This window comes from Delphinus delphis, chromosome 6 (genome assembly GCF_949987515.2).
Source record: "Delphinus delphis chromosome 6, mDelDel1.2, whole genome shotgun sequence".
Lineage (NCBI taxonomy): Eukaryota > Metazoa > Chordata > Mammalia > Artiodactyla > Delphinidae > Delphinus > Delphinus delphis.
The window spans coordinates 50,326,972-50,346,558 of record NC_082688.1 but is presented as its reverse complement, the minus strand read 5'-3'; the positions used below and the strand labels follow the sequence as shown (position 1 = coordinate 50,346,558).

Here is a 19,587-nt window from a genome sequence, read left to right as displayed (position 1 = left end):
TCATGTAATGAAAAATGGCAACAGCAATGACTAAGTGGTCACTCTGCTTGGGGTTTCAAAAGCATTCGTTTTTAAAACTTTGAGCTACTGTTGGGTAGATATTACCCTCGTTATTTTAGAGATGAGGTTCCTAAGACTCCAAGATGCTAAGTTCCTCACTCAAGGTCAGAGAGCTGGCTACTGACAGAGTCATGATTTTAGAAACATCAGTCGATTCCAACTCCCAGGCCTTTCCTTCCACGTGGACTCTGCGCACAGCAGGGAAGGTGCCCTCTGCTTCTTCTTGGCTTTTATAGCATCCTGTGTGCAGTATGAGGACTATTTTTGTTTTCCTCTCTTATCCTCAACTGCTTCATAAGGGCTTAGGCTGCATTGCTGCTTAGCAAGAGAGCTTCAGGAAGCAAGGCTAGAGGAAAAAGAAGGAGGAGGTAGCAGATGGAAGTTGCCAGTGACGCTTAGGAGGGCAGCAAACACTTGCTTCTTTCTTTTCCTGGTGGATTTTGTTTCCCTTACCCACAGTGCTGCCAAAGCAGGTTAATTTAAAAGGTAACATCTAGAAACTTCCTTTTCATCATTCTTCTCCCAGTTTCTCTGTTTCTTCTCCTCCCTCCTTCCTTTTGTTCCTCACTTCCTCTCAGATTTTTCTGTGATGAGCACTTAAATATTCACAAGCCCAGATAAAATGCTTTGGGGGATGTTCAGCCCTGGTGTTTTCAGATGCCTCCATCCTCAAAGTACAGTTCCTTAAGTCCCTGCTTTTGCCTCGCACCAGGGCTTGTCTGATCTCACACCATAGCGTCCTTACCTTTTTCTCTGCCCCTAATGTTTCTCTAGTCAATAATTGGGATTTATTAGCTAATAAACACTAAGCTCATTAGCCCAAAATTGACTGTGCTGCTGGGTTGGGGCACTTCTTGGTGAGACAGCTCTTCAGTTGTTGGTAAATTTCAATCATTCATTTGACAAAAATTTATTGAGTTCCTTCTGTGTACAAGGCACAGGTCCTGAACTGTATCAGAGTATGAGACAGTCATAGTTTCTGCCCTCATAGAGTTTTACAATCTTATGGGAACTTGGAATAACTAAATAGGCAATTAAGGTATTTTGTGGTAACTTGTGTGACGAGAACATTCAGTGCCAGGAAGCAGTTGATCTGGATTCACAGAACCAGGGAGAGTTTTCCAGGGCAAGCGCTGTCCAGCAGACACTGAAGGCCAAAGTCACTGTAACAACCTCCTCACTGTGTCTTCCTTTTGTCCACCTACTGTGGGCTCTCAGCACAGCAGATGGCATGGTCCTCTGCTCCAGATGCTGCAATGGCTTTCAGCTCCCCTAGAGAAAGGGCCAAAGTCCATACCATGGCCTATGGCTCCCTATGTGTCGGGTCCACCCAACCCTTCTGGCTTCTTCCCTTTCAGCTCTCCTCCCTGCTCCCTCTGCTTCAGCCATGGCCTCCTTGCTGTGCCTTGAACTCTCCAGGTCTCAAGACCTTAGCATTTGCCCTTCCCTCTGCCTGGAATACCCTTTTCCCAAGTATCCCCAGGCCTCTCCTCAAATGCCACCTTCCCAATAATGCTTTTAGTGACCACCCAGGCCTCATCATTGCTGGCACTCCCTGCCCCCCTTTCCATGCTTCCTTTTTCTCAACAGCACTTGGCACGTTCTGATGTATAAGTTATTTACTTGTTTGTTGACTGTTTCCTCCTACTAGAATATAAGCTTCCTGAGTGCCTGGGACAGTACAGACAGATGCTCAGTAGATACTTTTTAAATGTTGAATGAACACATGAATGATGCATTTCTGGCATACAACTAGAATCATGTGTGAAATTAACCACATCACCCTGAGGGTTTTCATGAAGAATCAGCAAGCCGAGTATATGTTAAAACTGGTATGTCAAGTATATAAGTGCATACTCATTCTGCCAAAAATACTCTGTTATAATATAATGCTAGTCTAGTTTCTGTTCTCAAGAAAATAAGGGGTTTTTTTTAGAATAAGTTTTATTCAGTGGTAGTCAACCGGGTAAAGGTAGCATGGAGGTGGTTTCCGATAGAGGAAAATGCAAAAGCCAAGAGTGTGTGGCACACTTAAGAAAACGAGAAATAGTTCTCTGTGTTTACAGGTAGAGTTTGAGGAGAGAAGTGATGAGAGAGAAGGCTGGAGAGCAGGACTCCATCATTCATGGACTCAAATGCTCTCTTAAGAAACTTGGGTATTCCCTTCTTTGTAAACAGTGGAACCCACTGAAAGGTGTGAAGGCGTGGAAGGCTATGCAATTCAGAAAGATCTCTGGTCTCCTGGTGGAGAATGCACGGGGCGGGGGGCGGTCAAGAATGGATAGCTGAGAACAGGTGGAGATCGCCATAGTAATCAAGGCATGAAACGATGAACCCACTGAACTTCGGGTATTGGAAAAAAGATGCCATGAAGGGGGCAGATATTATCAATAGTCTGGATATGGAAGGTGAAGAAATGTGAGACATCAAAGAGGATGCCCACGTTTCTGATTTGGGGAGCAAAATGAAGATAATGATGCTTCCATTATCTAAGATAGAGGAAAAGGGGAGAAGATGGAGGATGGGAGAGGAGGCAGATGATCTAGAGTCACCACGTACAGTTGTACAGGGTGTGCACTGCCCAAGAACACCTGGCTAAGGTGAAGGAATGAAGACCGGAATCCATTCCTTCACCTATTCACCAACCTGGTCCAGAGCTGCATCTGCCAGGAAAAAGAGTTCTGTCTTTCTAATTACTACAAAGTCACCACAAGGGCTAACCACAGGCCCGAGATGAACTTGCTTTTGAACTTGTTACATGTGCAGTGTTTCTGGTATAACCAAATAGAAATGTCTGTTGAAAAGTTAGGCATACAGGTCTGGATCCCTAGAGAGAGATCTGAGCTGGAGATTGAGAGGTTAGAGTCATTTCCTTGTTGAAACCATGAGTGGATGACCTCCCTTGGGAGAGTAAATAGTGAGAAGAGAATAGGTGTTGGTGTCAAGTGACAAATACACAGTGTGGATCACACCTTCTGTTGTTATTCTGTGGGCACTTGTTGGAAACAAAGCACCTTGGTCAATACCACTGTTGGAGTTGTCTCATTGGACAAATATGGTGATTGTGATTCTGTCATACTGGGGGTGGAAGAGGGCATGTTGTTTCCCATCGTAGAATATTAAGGTAAATGGATCAAGTAACTGTTTAGAAATCTCAAAAGAGACCTCTTAGCATACGTGGAGTCTTCTTTTAAAGCTCTTGGAGAGGGCTTCCTATTTTAACATGGCCAAGATATGTAACGCTGTGATTTTTCTTCCTTGTATGCATCATACACATTAAATGTATTTCTACTATTTATTTATTTGCTCTTGTAGTATTCCATATGCAGTGAACCTCTCATAGAGCTCTCTAACCCTGGAGCCAGTGGATCCTTATTTTTTGTGACCAGTGATGATGAATTTATCATCAAAACAGTTCAGCATAAAGAAGCAGAGTTCCTTCAGAAGCTCCTGCCAGGCTATTACATGGTAAGTAACTACACATAATTGAAGCTTCGACTTAAGGTTTAATTACTTTCCTCCGCAGTTTTCTTTTATATGTTTTTTTCAGTGGCTCTTTGGCATGTTTCCTTGTCTTTGGTGAGCTTTATTTTGCATTTAGAGTGTACTATGACATTCGTTGAATAGATTTTTAAAAGTAAGTAGAACTGAATAGTAGAGCATAGCTGTTGACTGACTCAGTCCTGAGCTTACATCCCACTCAGCCGTCAGCTAACTAGGTGAATAAGGTAAGCTCTAAGCCTCAGTCTCCTCAGTCTTTGAAGGCTGGGAAACACCTATCTTCCATGGTTGTTGTAATAAAGAAAGGATCTAGGATGTAAGATAAAGGAAGCAATGCGTTGCAGAGCTCTTTGCCGCAGTACATAGTACTTACATGAGTAGTTAACATTCATTGAGGGCTAAGCTCTGTGTTAAAACACAGCTGTAAGTGCTTTGCATGCAGTAACTCATTTAATCCTCACAGCATCTTGGATACTTCATTGCCATTTTATAGATGAAGTAGTTGAGACAAAGATAAATGGAATCACTTGCCAAGGGTTATTTAGCTAGTGGGCCGTAGAAGTGGGGCTTGAATACAAGCAGTAGGGTTCCGGAGGCTGCATCTTTAACCCCTGCACCATGTACTGGCATACATTCCGTATTAGCTATTCTTAGCCATTACACTTCAGAATTTAGGATTTCATCGGTTAAATATAACGTGAAAATCGCCTTCCATGTAATGTTTTAGAGACAAAGAAACAATAACCTAGCCCAGGTGGATTTGCTAGTCATTTAGACCAGATTTTTAAGAAATAAACACTCTTCCTCAGTAGTTTTGTCATTTTCATACCTCTGGTTTCTTTGTACTTTCATAGCAGTTATTAATTTTTTGTGATTGGAATGGCTACAGGGAGAAGTTTGGATTTCAGAAGCCCCAGTTCTGCCATTCATTTGCTATGAGAGGTGATAACTGTCATCTTTGTTTCAAAACAAAATTGATGAAATATGCCACTTAGTATGTAAAAATATTATTTAGTTCCAACATCAGATAAGACAACATTAAATGCTATAAATTAGTCCCACATATAAATATAGGAATCAAAACTCTAAACAAAAATATTAGTGGGCAGCATATACAGATTTTAAAAGATTTTGATCCTGAACAAAACTGGGAAATATTTTTTAGCACAAATTGTCTACTTTATGTCAGAGAAAATAGAAAATACAGAAAAGAAAAACAATGCAACCAACTATATTTTTCTCAGAAATACATATTACTGATATTTTGTATATATCGTTTCAAATATATTCTAGTCATATACACATTTTTAAATAATTTAAAATTGCAGTCAAACTGACAGCACTCTTTACTAATCTGCTAAGTGAGTAAATCTTAAACTTCTATACTTCTAAGCTTAGATAGACTAGTCTCTTTTATAAAACTACATTGTCCAATATCATAGCCATTAGCCATATATAGCTATTAAATTTAAATTAATTAAAATTAAATAAACTTTTAAAATTTAGCTGAACAAGTAATTTTATCCCAATCATGTAAGCTAGTATAACAAACAATAGAATTCATCCCATTAACAAGAAGAAATGTGAACATTACATGGTTGTCCATATAGATATTGAGGAGAAATTAAGGCACTCAAAGTTCAGTATCTTCTCTTAATTCTTAAAATTGGCATGGAAGTTTTTAACATAATAAGTAAATAAATGAACATATACATATTATACATTTATCAGTCTCTAAGAGTTCACATGATGTCTCATGGAGAAGAACAAAAGCTCTTTCACTGGAAGTCATAGAAAAAATAAGGATGCCCTCCATCAATGGTCCTTTCTGACATATTTGCTAAAATTTCTATCAATAACTTTGAGTATAAAAAAAAGAAGAAAAGTATAAATACTGTTCTCTGCAAATGATACAATTGAAAATGAGCAGAAAAAAAAAAAAAGAAAATGAGCAGAATTTCAAGAAAATAAACCAGTAGTTTCTAGAGGTAATGAGAATCCAGTAGATTTTTGGGATATATGATAAATCTACAAAATCTATCATATTCCATTATGTAGATCATATAAATTTGGAGGGTATAAGGGGGAAAAAAGAATCCCATTCATGATGACAATAAATTATACTGATTATTATTAGAGAAAAATAAATAAATAAATGAAGACATACTATAATTCTGATTGGGAAAGCAGATATAGTAAGTATAACATATGAACAACAATCCAAAAAGAATTTTTGTAATAAGAACTCAAATACTTAAGTCTATAAAAACAAATGAACAAGACCAATATGAAGGAAACTACAAAATGTTATTGAAGGACATAAAGTTCTGAAATAATGAAGAAATGTGCATCATTCCTGAGCTCAGAATTGTAAACATTTTAATTCCCCCCATACCAACTTATAAATCCAGACTAATTCCAATCAAAAATTCCAATAGGATTTTTTTCCCTGAACTTGACAAAGCTGGTTCATTTGAAAGTGAAAACAAATATTATTTTAAGCACATTTTAAAAAACAAACAGTGGAAGGCAAAAGTCGACAAACTTTTGGACAAGGAATGACAAACCATTTTCAGGAAAAAAGAAAAATGGTGGGCCTGCCATAACGTACACCAAAAATATGTAAATCTATAGTAATATTAAAGATGTGGCTTTAGTATACAGTTCTAGACAGAAAGATTAATGAATTCAAATAAAGTGTCCAGAAATATTTGACATTTTATTGTATGATATAGGAGGGACTTAAACACAATTGAGAGAGGACAAATGGTTACCCATTTCGGAAAAAAATTAAATCCCCTATTTCAGATCTTTCCCACACACAAAATTGCTTCCAGGCAAGGGAAACAAAAGCAGAAATAAACAGACAGGACTATATCAAACAAAAACACTTTTGCACAATGAAAGAAACTATCAATAAAATGAAAAATGAATGAGAAAAGATATTCAGAAGTGGTATATATGATAAGGTGTTAATATCAAAAATATAAAAAGAAGGGACGGTCCAGGATCATGACGAGTTACGGCGGGGATAAGGGAGGAGGGGGGTGTGGGCTGCTTCTTCTAGATGCTAGAGAATGCAGCTGGACCTGGATCCAAAGGAGGCTCTCCATATCAACAAGTCCTAGAGGACATTGCCCAGCTGGAGGACCGAGCAGAGCGCAGAAGGCCGGCCACCCTGTGCCTTTGGATTGGAGAATTTAACCCATCTACACGTAAGGATCTTGGTGCTCAGGCGAGATGTCAGGCCTGAGGCTCTGAGGTGGGAGAGCCGAGTTCAGCACATTGGACCACCAGAGAACCCCAGCCCCACGTAATCTCAATTGGCAAGAGCTCTCCCAGAGACCTCAGTCTCAAAACTAAGACCCAGCTCCACTCAATGACCAGCAATCTCCAGTGCTGGACACCCCATGCCAAACAACTAGCAAGACAGTAACACAACCCCACCCATTAGCAGAGAGGATGGCTAAAATCACAATAAGGTTACAGACACCCCGAAACACACCACTGGATGCAGTCCTGCCCACCAGAAAGACAAGATCCAGACTCATCTGCCAGAACACAGACATCAGTCCCCTCCACCAGGAAGCCTACACGACCCACTGAACCAACCTTAGCCACTGGGGGCAGACACCCAAAACAACGGGAACTATGAACCTGCAGCCTGCAAAAAGGAGACCCCAAACACAGTAAGTTAAGCAAAATGAGAAGACAGAGAAACACACAGCATATGAATGAGCAAAGTAAAAACCCAGCAGACCAAACCAATGAAGAGGAAATAGGCAGTCTACCTGAAAAAGATTTCAGAGTAATGATAGTAAAGATGATCCAAAATCTTGGAAATAGAATGGAGAAAATACAAGAAATGTTTAACAAGGGCCTAGAAGAACTAAAAAGCAAAAAAACAACGATGCACAACACAATAAATGAAATTAAAAATTCTGTAAAAGGAATCAATAGCAGCATAACTAAGGCAGAAGAACGGATAAGTGACCTGGAAGATAAAACAATGGAAATAACTACCACAGAGCAGAGTAAAGAAAAAAGAATGAAAAGAATTGAGGAGAGTCTTAGAGACCTCTGGGACAACAGTAAACACACCAACATTCAAATTATAGGGGTCCCAGAAAAAGAAGACAAAAAGAAAGGGTCTGAGAAAATATTTGAAGAGATTATAGTTGAAAACTTCCCTAATATGAGAAAGGAAATAGTCAAGTCCTGGAAGCGCAGAGAGTCCCATACAGGATAAATCCAAGGAGAAACATGCCAAGACACATATTGATCAAACTATTAAAAATTAAATACAACGAAAAAATATTAAAAGCAGCAAGGAAAAAGCAACAAATAACCTACAAGGGAATCCCCATAAGGTTAACAGCTGAAATTTCAGCAGAAATTCTGCAAGCCAGAAGAGAGTGGCAGGACATATTTAAAGTCATGAAAGGGAAAAACCTACAACAAGATTACTCTACCCAGCAAGAATCTCATTCTGATACGACGGAAAAATTAAAACCTTTACAGACAAGCAAAAGCTAAGAGAATTCAGCACCACCAACCCAGCTTTACAACAAATGCTAAAGGAACTTCCCTAGGCAGGAAACACAAGAGAAGGAAAAGACCTACAATAACAAACCCAAAACAATTAAGAAAATGGTAATAGGGGCCTTCCCTGGTGGCGCAGTGGTTGAGAGACCGCCTGCTGATGCAGGGGACACGGGTTCATGCCCCGGTCCAGGAAGATCCCACATGCCGCAGAGTGGCTGGGCCCGTGAGCCATGGCCACTGAGCCTGTGCATCCAGAGCCTGTGCTCCGCAATGGGAGAGGGCACAACAGTGAGAAGCCTGCGTACTGCAAAAAAAAAAAAAAAAAAAGAAGAAGAAGAAAATGGTAATAGGAACAGACATATCGGTAATTACCTTAAATGTAAATGGACTAAATGCTCCAACCAAAACACACAGACTGGATGAATGGATACAAAAACAAAACCCTCATATATGCTGTCTACAAGAGACCCACTTCAGACCTAGGGACACATGCAGACTAAAAGTGAGGGGATGGAAAAAGATATTCCATGCACATGGAAATCAAAAGAAAACTGGAGTAACAATTCTCATATCAGACAAAATAGACTTTAAAATAAAGACTATTACAAGAGACAAAGAAGGATACTACATAATGATCAAGGGATCAATCCAAGAAGAAGATATAACAATTGTAAATATGTACACACCCAATGTAGGAGCACCTCAATACATAAGGCAAATGCTAACAGCCATAAAAAGGGAAGTCAACAGTAACACAATCATAGTAGGGGACTTTAACACTCCATTTTCACCAATGGAGAGATCAAACAAAATGAAAATAAATAAGGAAACACAAGCTTTAAATCACACATTAAAAAAGATGGACTTAATTGATATCTATAGGACATTCCATCCAAAAACAACAGAATACACTTTCTTCTCAAGTGCTCATGGAACATTCTCCAGGATAGATCATACCTTGGTTCCAAATCAAGTCTTGGTAAATTTAAGAAAATTGAAATCATATCAGGTATCTTTACTGACCACAATGCTATGAGACTAGATATCAATTACAGGAAAAAAACTGTAAAAAATACAAACACATGGAGCCTAAACAATAAACTACTAAATAACCAAGAGATCACTGAAGAAATCAAAAAATACCTAGAAACAAATGACAATGAAAACACGACAACCCAAAACCTATGGGATGCAGCAAAAGCAGTTCTAAGAGAGAAGTTTATAGCAATACAATCCTACCTTAGGAAACAAGAATAATCTCAAACAAGCTATCCTTACACCTAAAGCAATTAGAGAAAGAGAAACGAAAGAAACCCCAAATTTAGCATAAGGAAAGAAATCTTAAAGATCAGATCAGAAATAAATGAAAAAGAAATGAAGGAAACGAGAACAAAGATGAATAAAACTAAAAGCTGGTTCTTTGAGAAGATAAACAAAATTGATAAAACATTAGCCAGACTCATCAAGAAAAAAAGGGAAAAGACTCAAATCAACAGAATTAGAAATGAAAAAGGAGAAGTAACAACTGACACTGCAGAAATACAAAGGATCATGAGAGATTACTACAAGCAACTATATGCCAATAAAATGGACAAATTCTTAGAAAAGCACAACCTTCCAAGACTGAACCCGGAAGAAATAGAAAATATAAACAGACCAATCACAAGCACTGAAATTGAAACTGTGATTAAAAATCTTCCAATAAACAAAAACCCAGGACCAATGGCTTCACAGGTGAATTCTATCAAACATTTAGAGAAGAGCTAACACCTATCCTGCTCAAACTCTTCCAAAATATAGCAGAGGGAAGAACACTCCCAAACTCATGCTACGAGGCCACCATCACCTTGATACCAAAACCAGACAATGATGGCACAAAAAAAGAAAACTACAGGCCAATATCACTGATGCACATAGATGCAAAAATCCTGGACAAAATACTGGTAGACAGAATCCATACACCATGATGAAGTGGGATTTATCCCAGGGGTGCAAGGATTCTTCAATATATGCAAATCAATCAATGTGATATACCATATTAACAAATTCAAGGAGAAAAACCATGATACTCTCAATGGATGCTGGAAAACTTTTGACAGAATTCAACACCCATTTATGATAAAAACCCTCCTTAAAATAGGCATAGAGGGAACTTACCTCAACATAATAAAGGCCATATATGACAGACCCACAGCCAACATCGTCCTCAATGGTGAAAAACTGAAACTGTTTCCACTAAGATCACGAACAAGACAATGTTGCTCACTCTCACCACTATTATTCAACATAATTTTGGAAGTTTTAGCTACAACAATCAGAGAAGAAAAATAAAAGGAACCCAAGTTGGAAAAGAAGTAGAACTGTCACTGTTTGCAGATGACATGATACTATACATAGAGAATCCTAAAAATGCCACCAGAAAACTACTAGAGCTAATCAATGAATTTGGAAAAGAAGCGGGATACAAAATTAATGCATAGAAATCTCTTGCATTCTTTTACACTAATGATGAAAATTCTGAAAGAGAAATTAAGGAAACACTCCCATTTACCATTGCAACAAAAAGAATAAAATACTGAGGAATAAACCTACCTAAGGAGACAAAAGACCTGTATGCAGAAAACTTTAAGACACTGAGGAAAGAAATTAAAGAGGATACAAACAGATGGAGAGATATACCATGTTCTTGGATTGGAAGAATCAACATTATGAAAATGACTGTACTACCCAAAGCAATCTACAGATTCAATGCAATGCCTATCAAACTACCTATGGCATTTTTCACAGAACTAGAACAAAAAAATTCATAATTTGTATGGAAACACAAAAGACCCCGAATAGCCAAAGCAATCTTGAGAAAGAAAAACAGAGCTGGAGGAATCTGGCTCCCTGACTTCAGACTCTACTACAAAGCTACAGTAAGCAAGACAGTATGGTACTAGCACAAAAACAGAAATATCGGTCAAACGAACAAGATAGCCCAGAGCTAAACCCACGCCCGTATGGCCACCTTATCTTTGATAAAGGGGGCAAGAATATACAGTGGAGAAAAGACAGCCTCTTCAATAAGTGGTGCTGGGAAAACTGGACAGCTACATGTAAAAGAACGCCATACACAAAAATAAACTCAAAATGGATTCAAGACCTAAGTGTACAGCCAGACACTGTCAAACTCTTAGAGGAAAACATAGGCAGAACACTCTATGACATAAATCACAGCAAGATTCTTTTTGACCCACCTCCTAGAGAAATGGAAATAGAAACAAAAATAAACAAATGGGACCTAATGAAACTAAAAAGCTTTTGCACAGCAAAGGAAACCATAAACAAGATGAAAAGACAACCCTCAGAATGGGAGAAAATAGTTGCAAACAAAGTAACCGACAAAGGATCAATCTCTAAAATAGACAAGCAGCTCATGCAGCTCAATATCAAAAAAACAAACAACCCAATCCAAAGATGGGCAGAAGACCTAAATAGACATTTCTCCAAAGAAGGTATGCAGATTGCCAACAAACACATGAAAGGATGCTCAACATTACTAATCATTAGAGAAATGCAAATCTAAACTACAGTGAGGTATCACCTCACACCGGTCAGAATGGCCATCATCAAAAATTCTACAAACAGTAAATGTTGGAGAGGGTGTGCAGAAAAGGGAACCCTCTTGCACTGTTGATGGGAATGTAAATTGATACAGCCACTATGTAGAACAGTATGGATATTCCTTAAAAAACTAAAACTAGAACTACCATATGACCCAGCAATCCCACTACTGGGCTTATAGCCTGGGAAAGCCATAATTCAAAAAGAGTCATGTACCACAATGTTCATTGCAGCTCTATTTACAATAGCCAGGACATGGAAGCAACCTAAGTGTCCATCGACAGATGAATAGGTAAAAAAGATGTGGCACATATACACAGTGGAATATTACTCAGCCATAAAAAGAAACTAAATTGAGTTATTTGTAGTGAGGTGGGTGAACCTAGAGACTGTCATACAGAATGAAGTAAGTTAGAAAGTGAAAACAAATACCATATGCTAACACATATATATGGAATCTGCAAAAAAAAGTTGGTTCTGATGAACCTAGGGGCAGGACAGGAATAAAGACACAGATGTAGTAAATGGATGCGGGAAGGGGGAAGGGTAAACTGGGACGAAGTGAGAGAGTGGCGTGGACATATATACGCTACCAAATGTAAAACAGTTAGCTAGTGGGAAGCAGCCGCATAGCACCGGGAGATCGGCTCTGTGCTTTGTGACCACCGGGGGTGTGGGCGGGGGATAGGGAGGGTGGGAGGGAGATGCAAGAGGAAAGAGATATGGGGACATATGTATACGTATAGCTGATTCACTTTGTTATAAAGCAGAAACTAACACAACATTGTAAAGCTATTATACTCCGATAAAGATGTTTAAAAAATATACAAAGAACTCATACAGCTCAACATGAAAAATAAACAACCCAATTAAAAAATGTTAGAAAGTGGTCATAAACAGGCACATGAAAAGGTGCTCTATATTGTTAATTATTAGAGAATGCAAATCAAAACTATTACAATGAGGTATCACCTCACACCTTTAATGGCCAGCATTAAAAAGCCTATAAATAATAAATGCTGGAGAGGGTGTGCAGAAAAAGGAACCCTCCTACACCGTTGATGGGAATGTGAATTGGTGCAGCCACTACAGAGAACAGTATGGCAATTCCTTAAAAAATTAAAAATAGAACTACCATATGATTCTGCAATCCCACTCTTGGGCATATATTTGGAGAAAACTCTAATTTGAAAAGATGCACCCCAGTGTTCATAGCAGCACTTTCTACAGTAGCCAAAACATGGAGGCAACCATGTGTTCCTTGACAGATGAATGGATAAAGAAGATGTGGCACATACGTACATAATGGAATATTATTTAGCCATAAAAAAGTGAAAAATAATGCCATTTGCAGCAACATGGATGGACCTAGAGATTATCATACTAAATGAAGTAAGTCAGAGAAAAAAATATCATATGGTATTACTTATATGTGAAATCTTAAAAAAGGATACAAGTGAACATTTTTACAAAACAGAAACAGACTCACATACATAGAAAACAAAACTTATGGTTACCAAAGGGGAAAGGGGGTGGAGGGATAAATTAGGAGCTTGGGATTAACAGACACACGCTACTTTATATAGGATAGATAAAGAGCAAGGTCCTACTGTATAGCCCACGGAACTATAATCAGTATCTTCTAAGAACCTACAATGAAAAAGAATGAAAAAGTACATATATATATACATATATATATATATATATATATATATACACACACACATACATACACACATACACACACATATACATGCATATAAAACTGAACCACTTTGCTGTACACCAGAAACTAACACATTGTAAATCAATTATACTTCAATAAAAAATAAAAATAAAAATCGGCAGAGGATCCGAATAGGCATTTATGTAAAGAAGATGTACAGATGTCACAGAAAAAGACAGTTAATATCACTAATCACCAGAGAGATGCAAATCAAAACCACAGTGAGCTATCACGTCACATCCATCAGAGTGGGTATTATCAAAAAGACAGTAAATAATAAGCGTTGGCAAGGATGTAGAGAAAAGGGAACCCTCATGCCCATTGGTGGGAATGTAAATTAGTGCAGCCACTATGGAAAATAGTATGGAGAGTCCTCAAAAAATTAAAACTAGAACTACTGTGTGATCCAGCATTTCCACTCCTGGGATTTATCCAAAGGAAACAGAAACACTAATTCGATAAGATATATACACCCCTGTGTTCATTGCACCATTGTTTTATGATAGCCAAGATACGGAAGCAGCTCAAGTGCCCATCAATAAATGAATGGAAAAACAAGATGTGGTATGCATATGCAATGAAATATTACTTAACCTTAAAAGACGATGAAATCTCGCCATTTGTGACAACATGGATGGACCTAGAGGGTATTATGTTAAGTGAAATGTCATACAGAGAAAGACAAATACTGTTTGATTTCACTTATATGTGGAATCTGAAAAACAAATGACCAAACATAACAAAACAGAAACAGAGACATAGACACAGAGAACAAAGAGGTGGTTACCAGAGGGGAGAGGGGTGTGGGGGGAAAAGAAATAGGTGAGGGAGATTAAGAGGTGCAAACTTCAGTTGCAAAATAAATGAGTCATGAGTATGAAATGTACAGTGTGGGGAATATAGTCAAAAATTATGTAGTATCTTTGTATGGAGACAGATCTTAACTAGACTCATTGTGGTGATCAGTTTGAAATGTACAGAGGTAGCAAATCACTATGCTGTGTAACAGGAACTAGCATAGTGATGTAGGTCAATTATACTTCAAAAACAAACGAACTCATAGAAAAGGAGATCAGATTTGTGGCTACTAGAGGCGGGAGGTGGGGGAAGGGGGCATTAGAGGAAGGTGGTCAAAAGGTACAAACTTCCAGTTATAAGATAAATAAGCATTAGGGATGTGATGTACACCACGGTGAATATAACGACCACCGCTGCATGTTATATAGGAAAGTTGTTAAGAGAGTAAATCCTAAGAGTTCTCATCACGAGGAAAAAAATTTTTTTCTATTTCTTTAATTTTATATCTATATGAGATGATGGCTCATTGTGATGGCTAAACTTATTGTGATACTCATTTCATGATGTATGTAAGTCACATCAATGCTCTATGCAAACTTTCTGGAAGAAGAAAATTCCATGTGAAGTAAAAAACCAAATGTAATCACCAAAATTATTAAAAATTTGTAAGACCATAGAAGAAATTTATAAATATCTTGGGGTATAAAAAGCTTTGCTAAATAAGAAGCCAAAAAAGCACAAGAAACAAGTACATAAATGTGATTACATGAAAAAGCAAAACATTTGTATAACCAAAAAAAAAAAAAAAACCAGGTATAAAATTAACATAAGCACATAGGATATTTCTAAAATGATAGAAAGTGAGGACAATAGTTTCCACAAAAGTTGGGAATTGGGGGAAGGATTAAGAATAGTAGACTTTTCATTATATAAATGCCTTTTAGTAAACTATTTTTTACTTGTTGCCTACTTTTAAAGTGAAACAAAAATAGGTGTGTATTCCCTATTTTTATAACAAAAAACAACATAGTGGAAGAAAATATTTACCCCGAATAGAATAGGAAACTAATAAATATCCAGAATATATCAAGAACTCCAACGATGACAAAAACGTAAAGAGAAATGAGCAAAGGATAGTAACACAAAATTATCTTTGAGGTGGCTAAAAATATGTAAAAATATTAAATTTCTCTAGTTATTAGTGGTATTCACATTTAAATTAAATTAAATTGGAAACAAGTTGTTATTTTTCACCAACCACACTTACAAAGATTCTAAAGTTAGATAATATTCAGCACTGGTAAGAGGGGTGGGAAATATGTAATCTTACAAAGTGTGGTAAAGCGGTCTGGCCATTTTGGAAGACAGTTTCTCAGGAGCTATTAAAATTTTAAATGTTCATCCCTCGTACCCCAGCAATTCATTTTCTCTTGAGCTACTTTAGAGAATAATCACACATGGCACTAATCACTTCCTTGCCTGATTTTAGTTGGAGCTAATTTGGGACATTCCGTCCATTTTCAATTCAGCCACTTTTAATGCCCTGAGATCAGAATGATAAAGTTGCTGTTCCCATAAGCCGACTTAAAAACTAGGTTAGGAACAGCAAAATTTTAACAATGGCTGTTAACAAAAATAATCACATTCCATTTTTAATTATCACTTTAGATGAAAACACGTCATAGTGGAACATTATTTTGAAAAAGTAGAGTTTAAACCTTTTTTTTCCTTTTTCTTTTTTTAGAATTTAAACCAGAATCCAAGGACTCTTTTGCCCAAATTTTATGGACTGTATTGCATGCAATCAGGGGGCATTAACATCAGAATTGTGGTGATGAACAATGTCTTACCACGCTCCATGAGAATGCACTTTACATATGACTTGAAAGGCTCAACCTATAAGCGAAGAGCCTCCCGAAAAGAGAGAGAGAAATCCAGCCCCACGTTTAAGGACTTAGATTTCCTGCAAGACATGCACGAAGGGTTGTATTTTGATACAGAAACATACAATGCGCTCATGAAGACGCTTCAGAGAGACTGCCGGGTAAGGAAATGTCATTGCTGTGAATGCCTTTGAAAAGTCATCTGTGGTAAGGTACCTTTGTAAGAATGTCCAAAAACTGTCACATGGAATCCCATCATTACCAATCCTGATGCTGATCCAGGCTTCCCCGTTCTTGAAGGAACTGGTGGATGATAAGGGAATTGTCTGGGGTCTGTTGGTTTTATTAATAAGCTAAGTCAGCTTTCTTTGATCAAATGAAACAATAATTTTGTTTTTCTTTTCATCCTCCCCTGTGGGAAAGGTGTTTAAAGTGGAGGGAAAAGAAGTTTAGGTTTAACACAGTGGTTAGCGAGAAAAGCCATATACAAGACTTGGATGAAGTAAGATTCCAACAGGGGAGAGTAGCTTAGAGAAAATGCACTTGGTGGGATTGCTAAGTGGATCCCTGGAAATCCACTGTATATGCAGAACCATGAGGTGGGCCCATTTGCTGAAATTGCTTTATGTGATCTGAATAAGAGGCGATCAGGAATGAGGCTTGACAGAGCAAAGACCGTTCCATGCAAAGTAGCCAGAGAGATTATCAAGAGGAGGAGTTCCCCCAGCCAGCAATGCATAAGAAGAAAAGAAAAAAAAGTAAAACCAAAGTCCAGGATAAATTTTTCTGACATGGTAAATTTACAGAAAGTAGGTAAAAGCCCTTTTGGAGAAATAGATGCAAATGCAACTCTGCTAGGTTCTGAAGGATGATGATCATTTGATTAACAGATTCTCAGGAATGTTATTTCCTGGCCCAGATGAACTTAGGAGAACCATGCAGGTTCTCAGCTGGGTTGGGCATGTTGGAGATGGGCTGAAGGTGTGCTGGTGCGAGGTTGTGACCAGGGCTTTCTGGAGAAGAGACTAGGACTCATGGGGCCTGATCACTGGGAAATATGGGGTGTGCCTTGGCTTCCTGGGCCTTCTGTGGACTTGGTCAGATGACGCACCTTGTTACAGGGGAGGGAGGGTCCCTTCTCTGCCAGACTCGAGCTCACCTGAAGGTGAAGAAGGCGGTCTAACCACCGCATGTAATGTATAACATGGGGAATCCTCAACGAGAAGCACAGCCCCACTGTCGCTGGGTTTTTTCTTTCTGTGTGTTAAAACATCTCTGATAACGCATAAAGATGTGTCCTTGGAATTGTTTGTTTCATCGGTAGAGGATTTACTCCACAGCTCCTGTCCTTTAGATGCCATTCATTGATGCTTCGAGTTTACCAAGCTAGCCTAAGATATTTCCCTTTTGTTTTTAAATTGAAGTATAGTTAACTTACAATGTTGTGTTAGTTTCAGATGTATGGCAAAGTGATTCAGTTATACATATATGTATATATATATTCTTTTTCAGATTCTTCTCCATTATAGGTTATTAGAAGTTATTGAGTATAGTTCCCTGTTCTATATAGTAGGTCCTTGTTGTTTACCTGTTTTATATATAATACTGTATATGTTAATCCCAAACTCCTAATTTATCCCTCCCCCCCTTTCCCCTTGGGTGACCATAAGTTTGTTTTCTGTCTGTCTATTTCTGTTTTGTAAATAAGTTCATTTGTATCATTTTTTTAGGTTCCACATATAAGTGATACCATATATTTGTCTTTCTCTGTTTGACTGACTAAACTTAATAGCCTAAGATTTTTTAATGCATTATTTCTTTTAATTATCTCAGCCACCATTTGACATCAGTACCATTCATACTCCCATTTTAATTGGTGAATAATTAGGTTCTTAAAAAGGTTAACAAACCTGTCCAGCATCACCTAGCAACTCAGTGGCAGAGCCCACACCTGTTTGGGGACAAAGCATGTGCTCTTAACAATTGAAATTTAAAGATTCAATGTAAGGATTTTTTTAAAACTATCTTTTCAGAAGTCATGGGAATAACAGTGGGAACCAAGCAAACAAAAAGCTATCCAGCTGATCTATTCAGATATCTGGGTGCATATGAGTGACTCTTGTTTTTCTTTAAAAAGGAAAAAATAAAACATATACACATTTTAGGAGAAACCTTTTCCTGTGCTTTTCAACCCTGACAGGATGTGGGTGAAAAGTGACTCTCAGTTCCCCAGGGTTTCAAACAATTTTAGATTTGCTTTCTCTTTGTGTGTGTGTGCATTTCTTGCCTCTTGAATATGGAAAGCCTTTTTTCTGCTGTTTTCTAAAGCCACAGGCTCCTATGCCAGAAAAAAAAAGGAAAGGTCAAATGTAAAAAGCCATTGCACAGGATTTGTCTGTTTATTAGCATTTCCTAAGCCCAATCCTGATAGAACAAGGTCAAACATGACTCTTCGTCAGGAATGAGACCCTGGGGATTTGCCTTTTTAGTTTTTATTTTTTGAGGATTTGTTGTGCTAAGGCACATAAAGGTCAATGTGGAGGTATCCTAAGCCTGACTCCCTGTCTTTCACTGCATTTGAACTTGTCAAAGACACGGATCATGAAACTTCCTTAAATTGCGCACATCGGCCTTCAGAAAGGCTTTTCTTGGGGTGGAGCTGGAGCATGGGAATGGCATGCTGCGGGGGAACCTGAGTCCCTTCTGTGATCTGCCTTGACTATGCCCAAGGCCTCTGTGATCTGGAGTCAGCAGCTGATTCTCAGATCAGAGCTACCTGGAGGAAGGCACTTTTCTGGAATGGTAGGTCTTAATATTTAATAGTCATGGGCCTCTTTGTAAAACTGATGAAAGCTGTGAACTGTCTTTCATGAATCCCTTGCAGCCCATCATCTCTCTACCCGCTCCCTACCCCGGGCTAACGACCCCCATCCTAGAGCCGAGCAGACTCATCTCTCTTTCTTCAGGTCATCCTCTGAAGGGCTGGAATAGGATGTGTGGTTGGCATTGCCCACAGCATCTCTTACCCTGACATTTCCCTCACTTTGCAGAGCTGAGCTTTAGCACCAGATGAGGTGCTGTGGAGATCCAGGGAGGATGTAAGTTCCCCCTGGGGCTGGCACCGGCCCCAAACGATCGGGAATCTCTGCTGTTAACAATCCTCTGAGTGAGGCAGTGCTGCTAAGGCTCTAGAAACAAGTCAGGCAGGGGACTGGATTACTGTGTCACCAGCCCAGCCAAAGAAAGGTGAGCTACACCCATATTAGGATGCATTCTTTTACTCACTTATCAGACATGTATCGCAGGCCTCCTGTGTGCCAACATGAGGTGAATGACCTCTATTTTTATTTTTTTGCATTTTTTTGAAGCATCAAAAAATGTGATTTATTAATATGTGATAAACATACTCTCAGCAAGAAATTTCAATCAATTCTGATGTCAATTCATCATCTCAGCGGTAGCAAGATC

At 38.4% G+C, this 19,587-nt stretch overlaps 1 protein-coding gene across 3 annotated transcripts in view; it reads left to right on the top strand.

Annotated features, from left to right (window-relative positions):
* Positions 1–19,587, top strand: part of PIP5K1B (phosphatidylinositol-4-phosphate 5-kinase type 1 beta) — a 326,824-nt gene that overhangs the window by 182,202 nt on the left and 125,035 nt on the right. For all 3 annotated transcript variants that reach the window (XM_060014654.2, XM_060014652.2, XM_060014653.2), the window contains exons 6-7: positions 3,376–3,528; positions 15,981–16,280. In XM_060014654.2, coding sequence (XP_059870637.1) covers positions 3,376–3,528; positions 15,981–16,280 — 453 coding nt within the window. The remainder of the gene's footprint in view (positions 1–3,375; positions 3,529–15,980; positions 16,281–19,587) is intronic.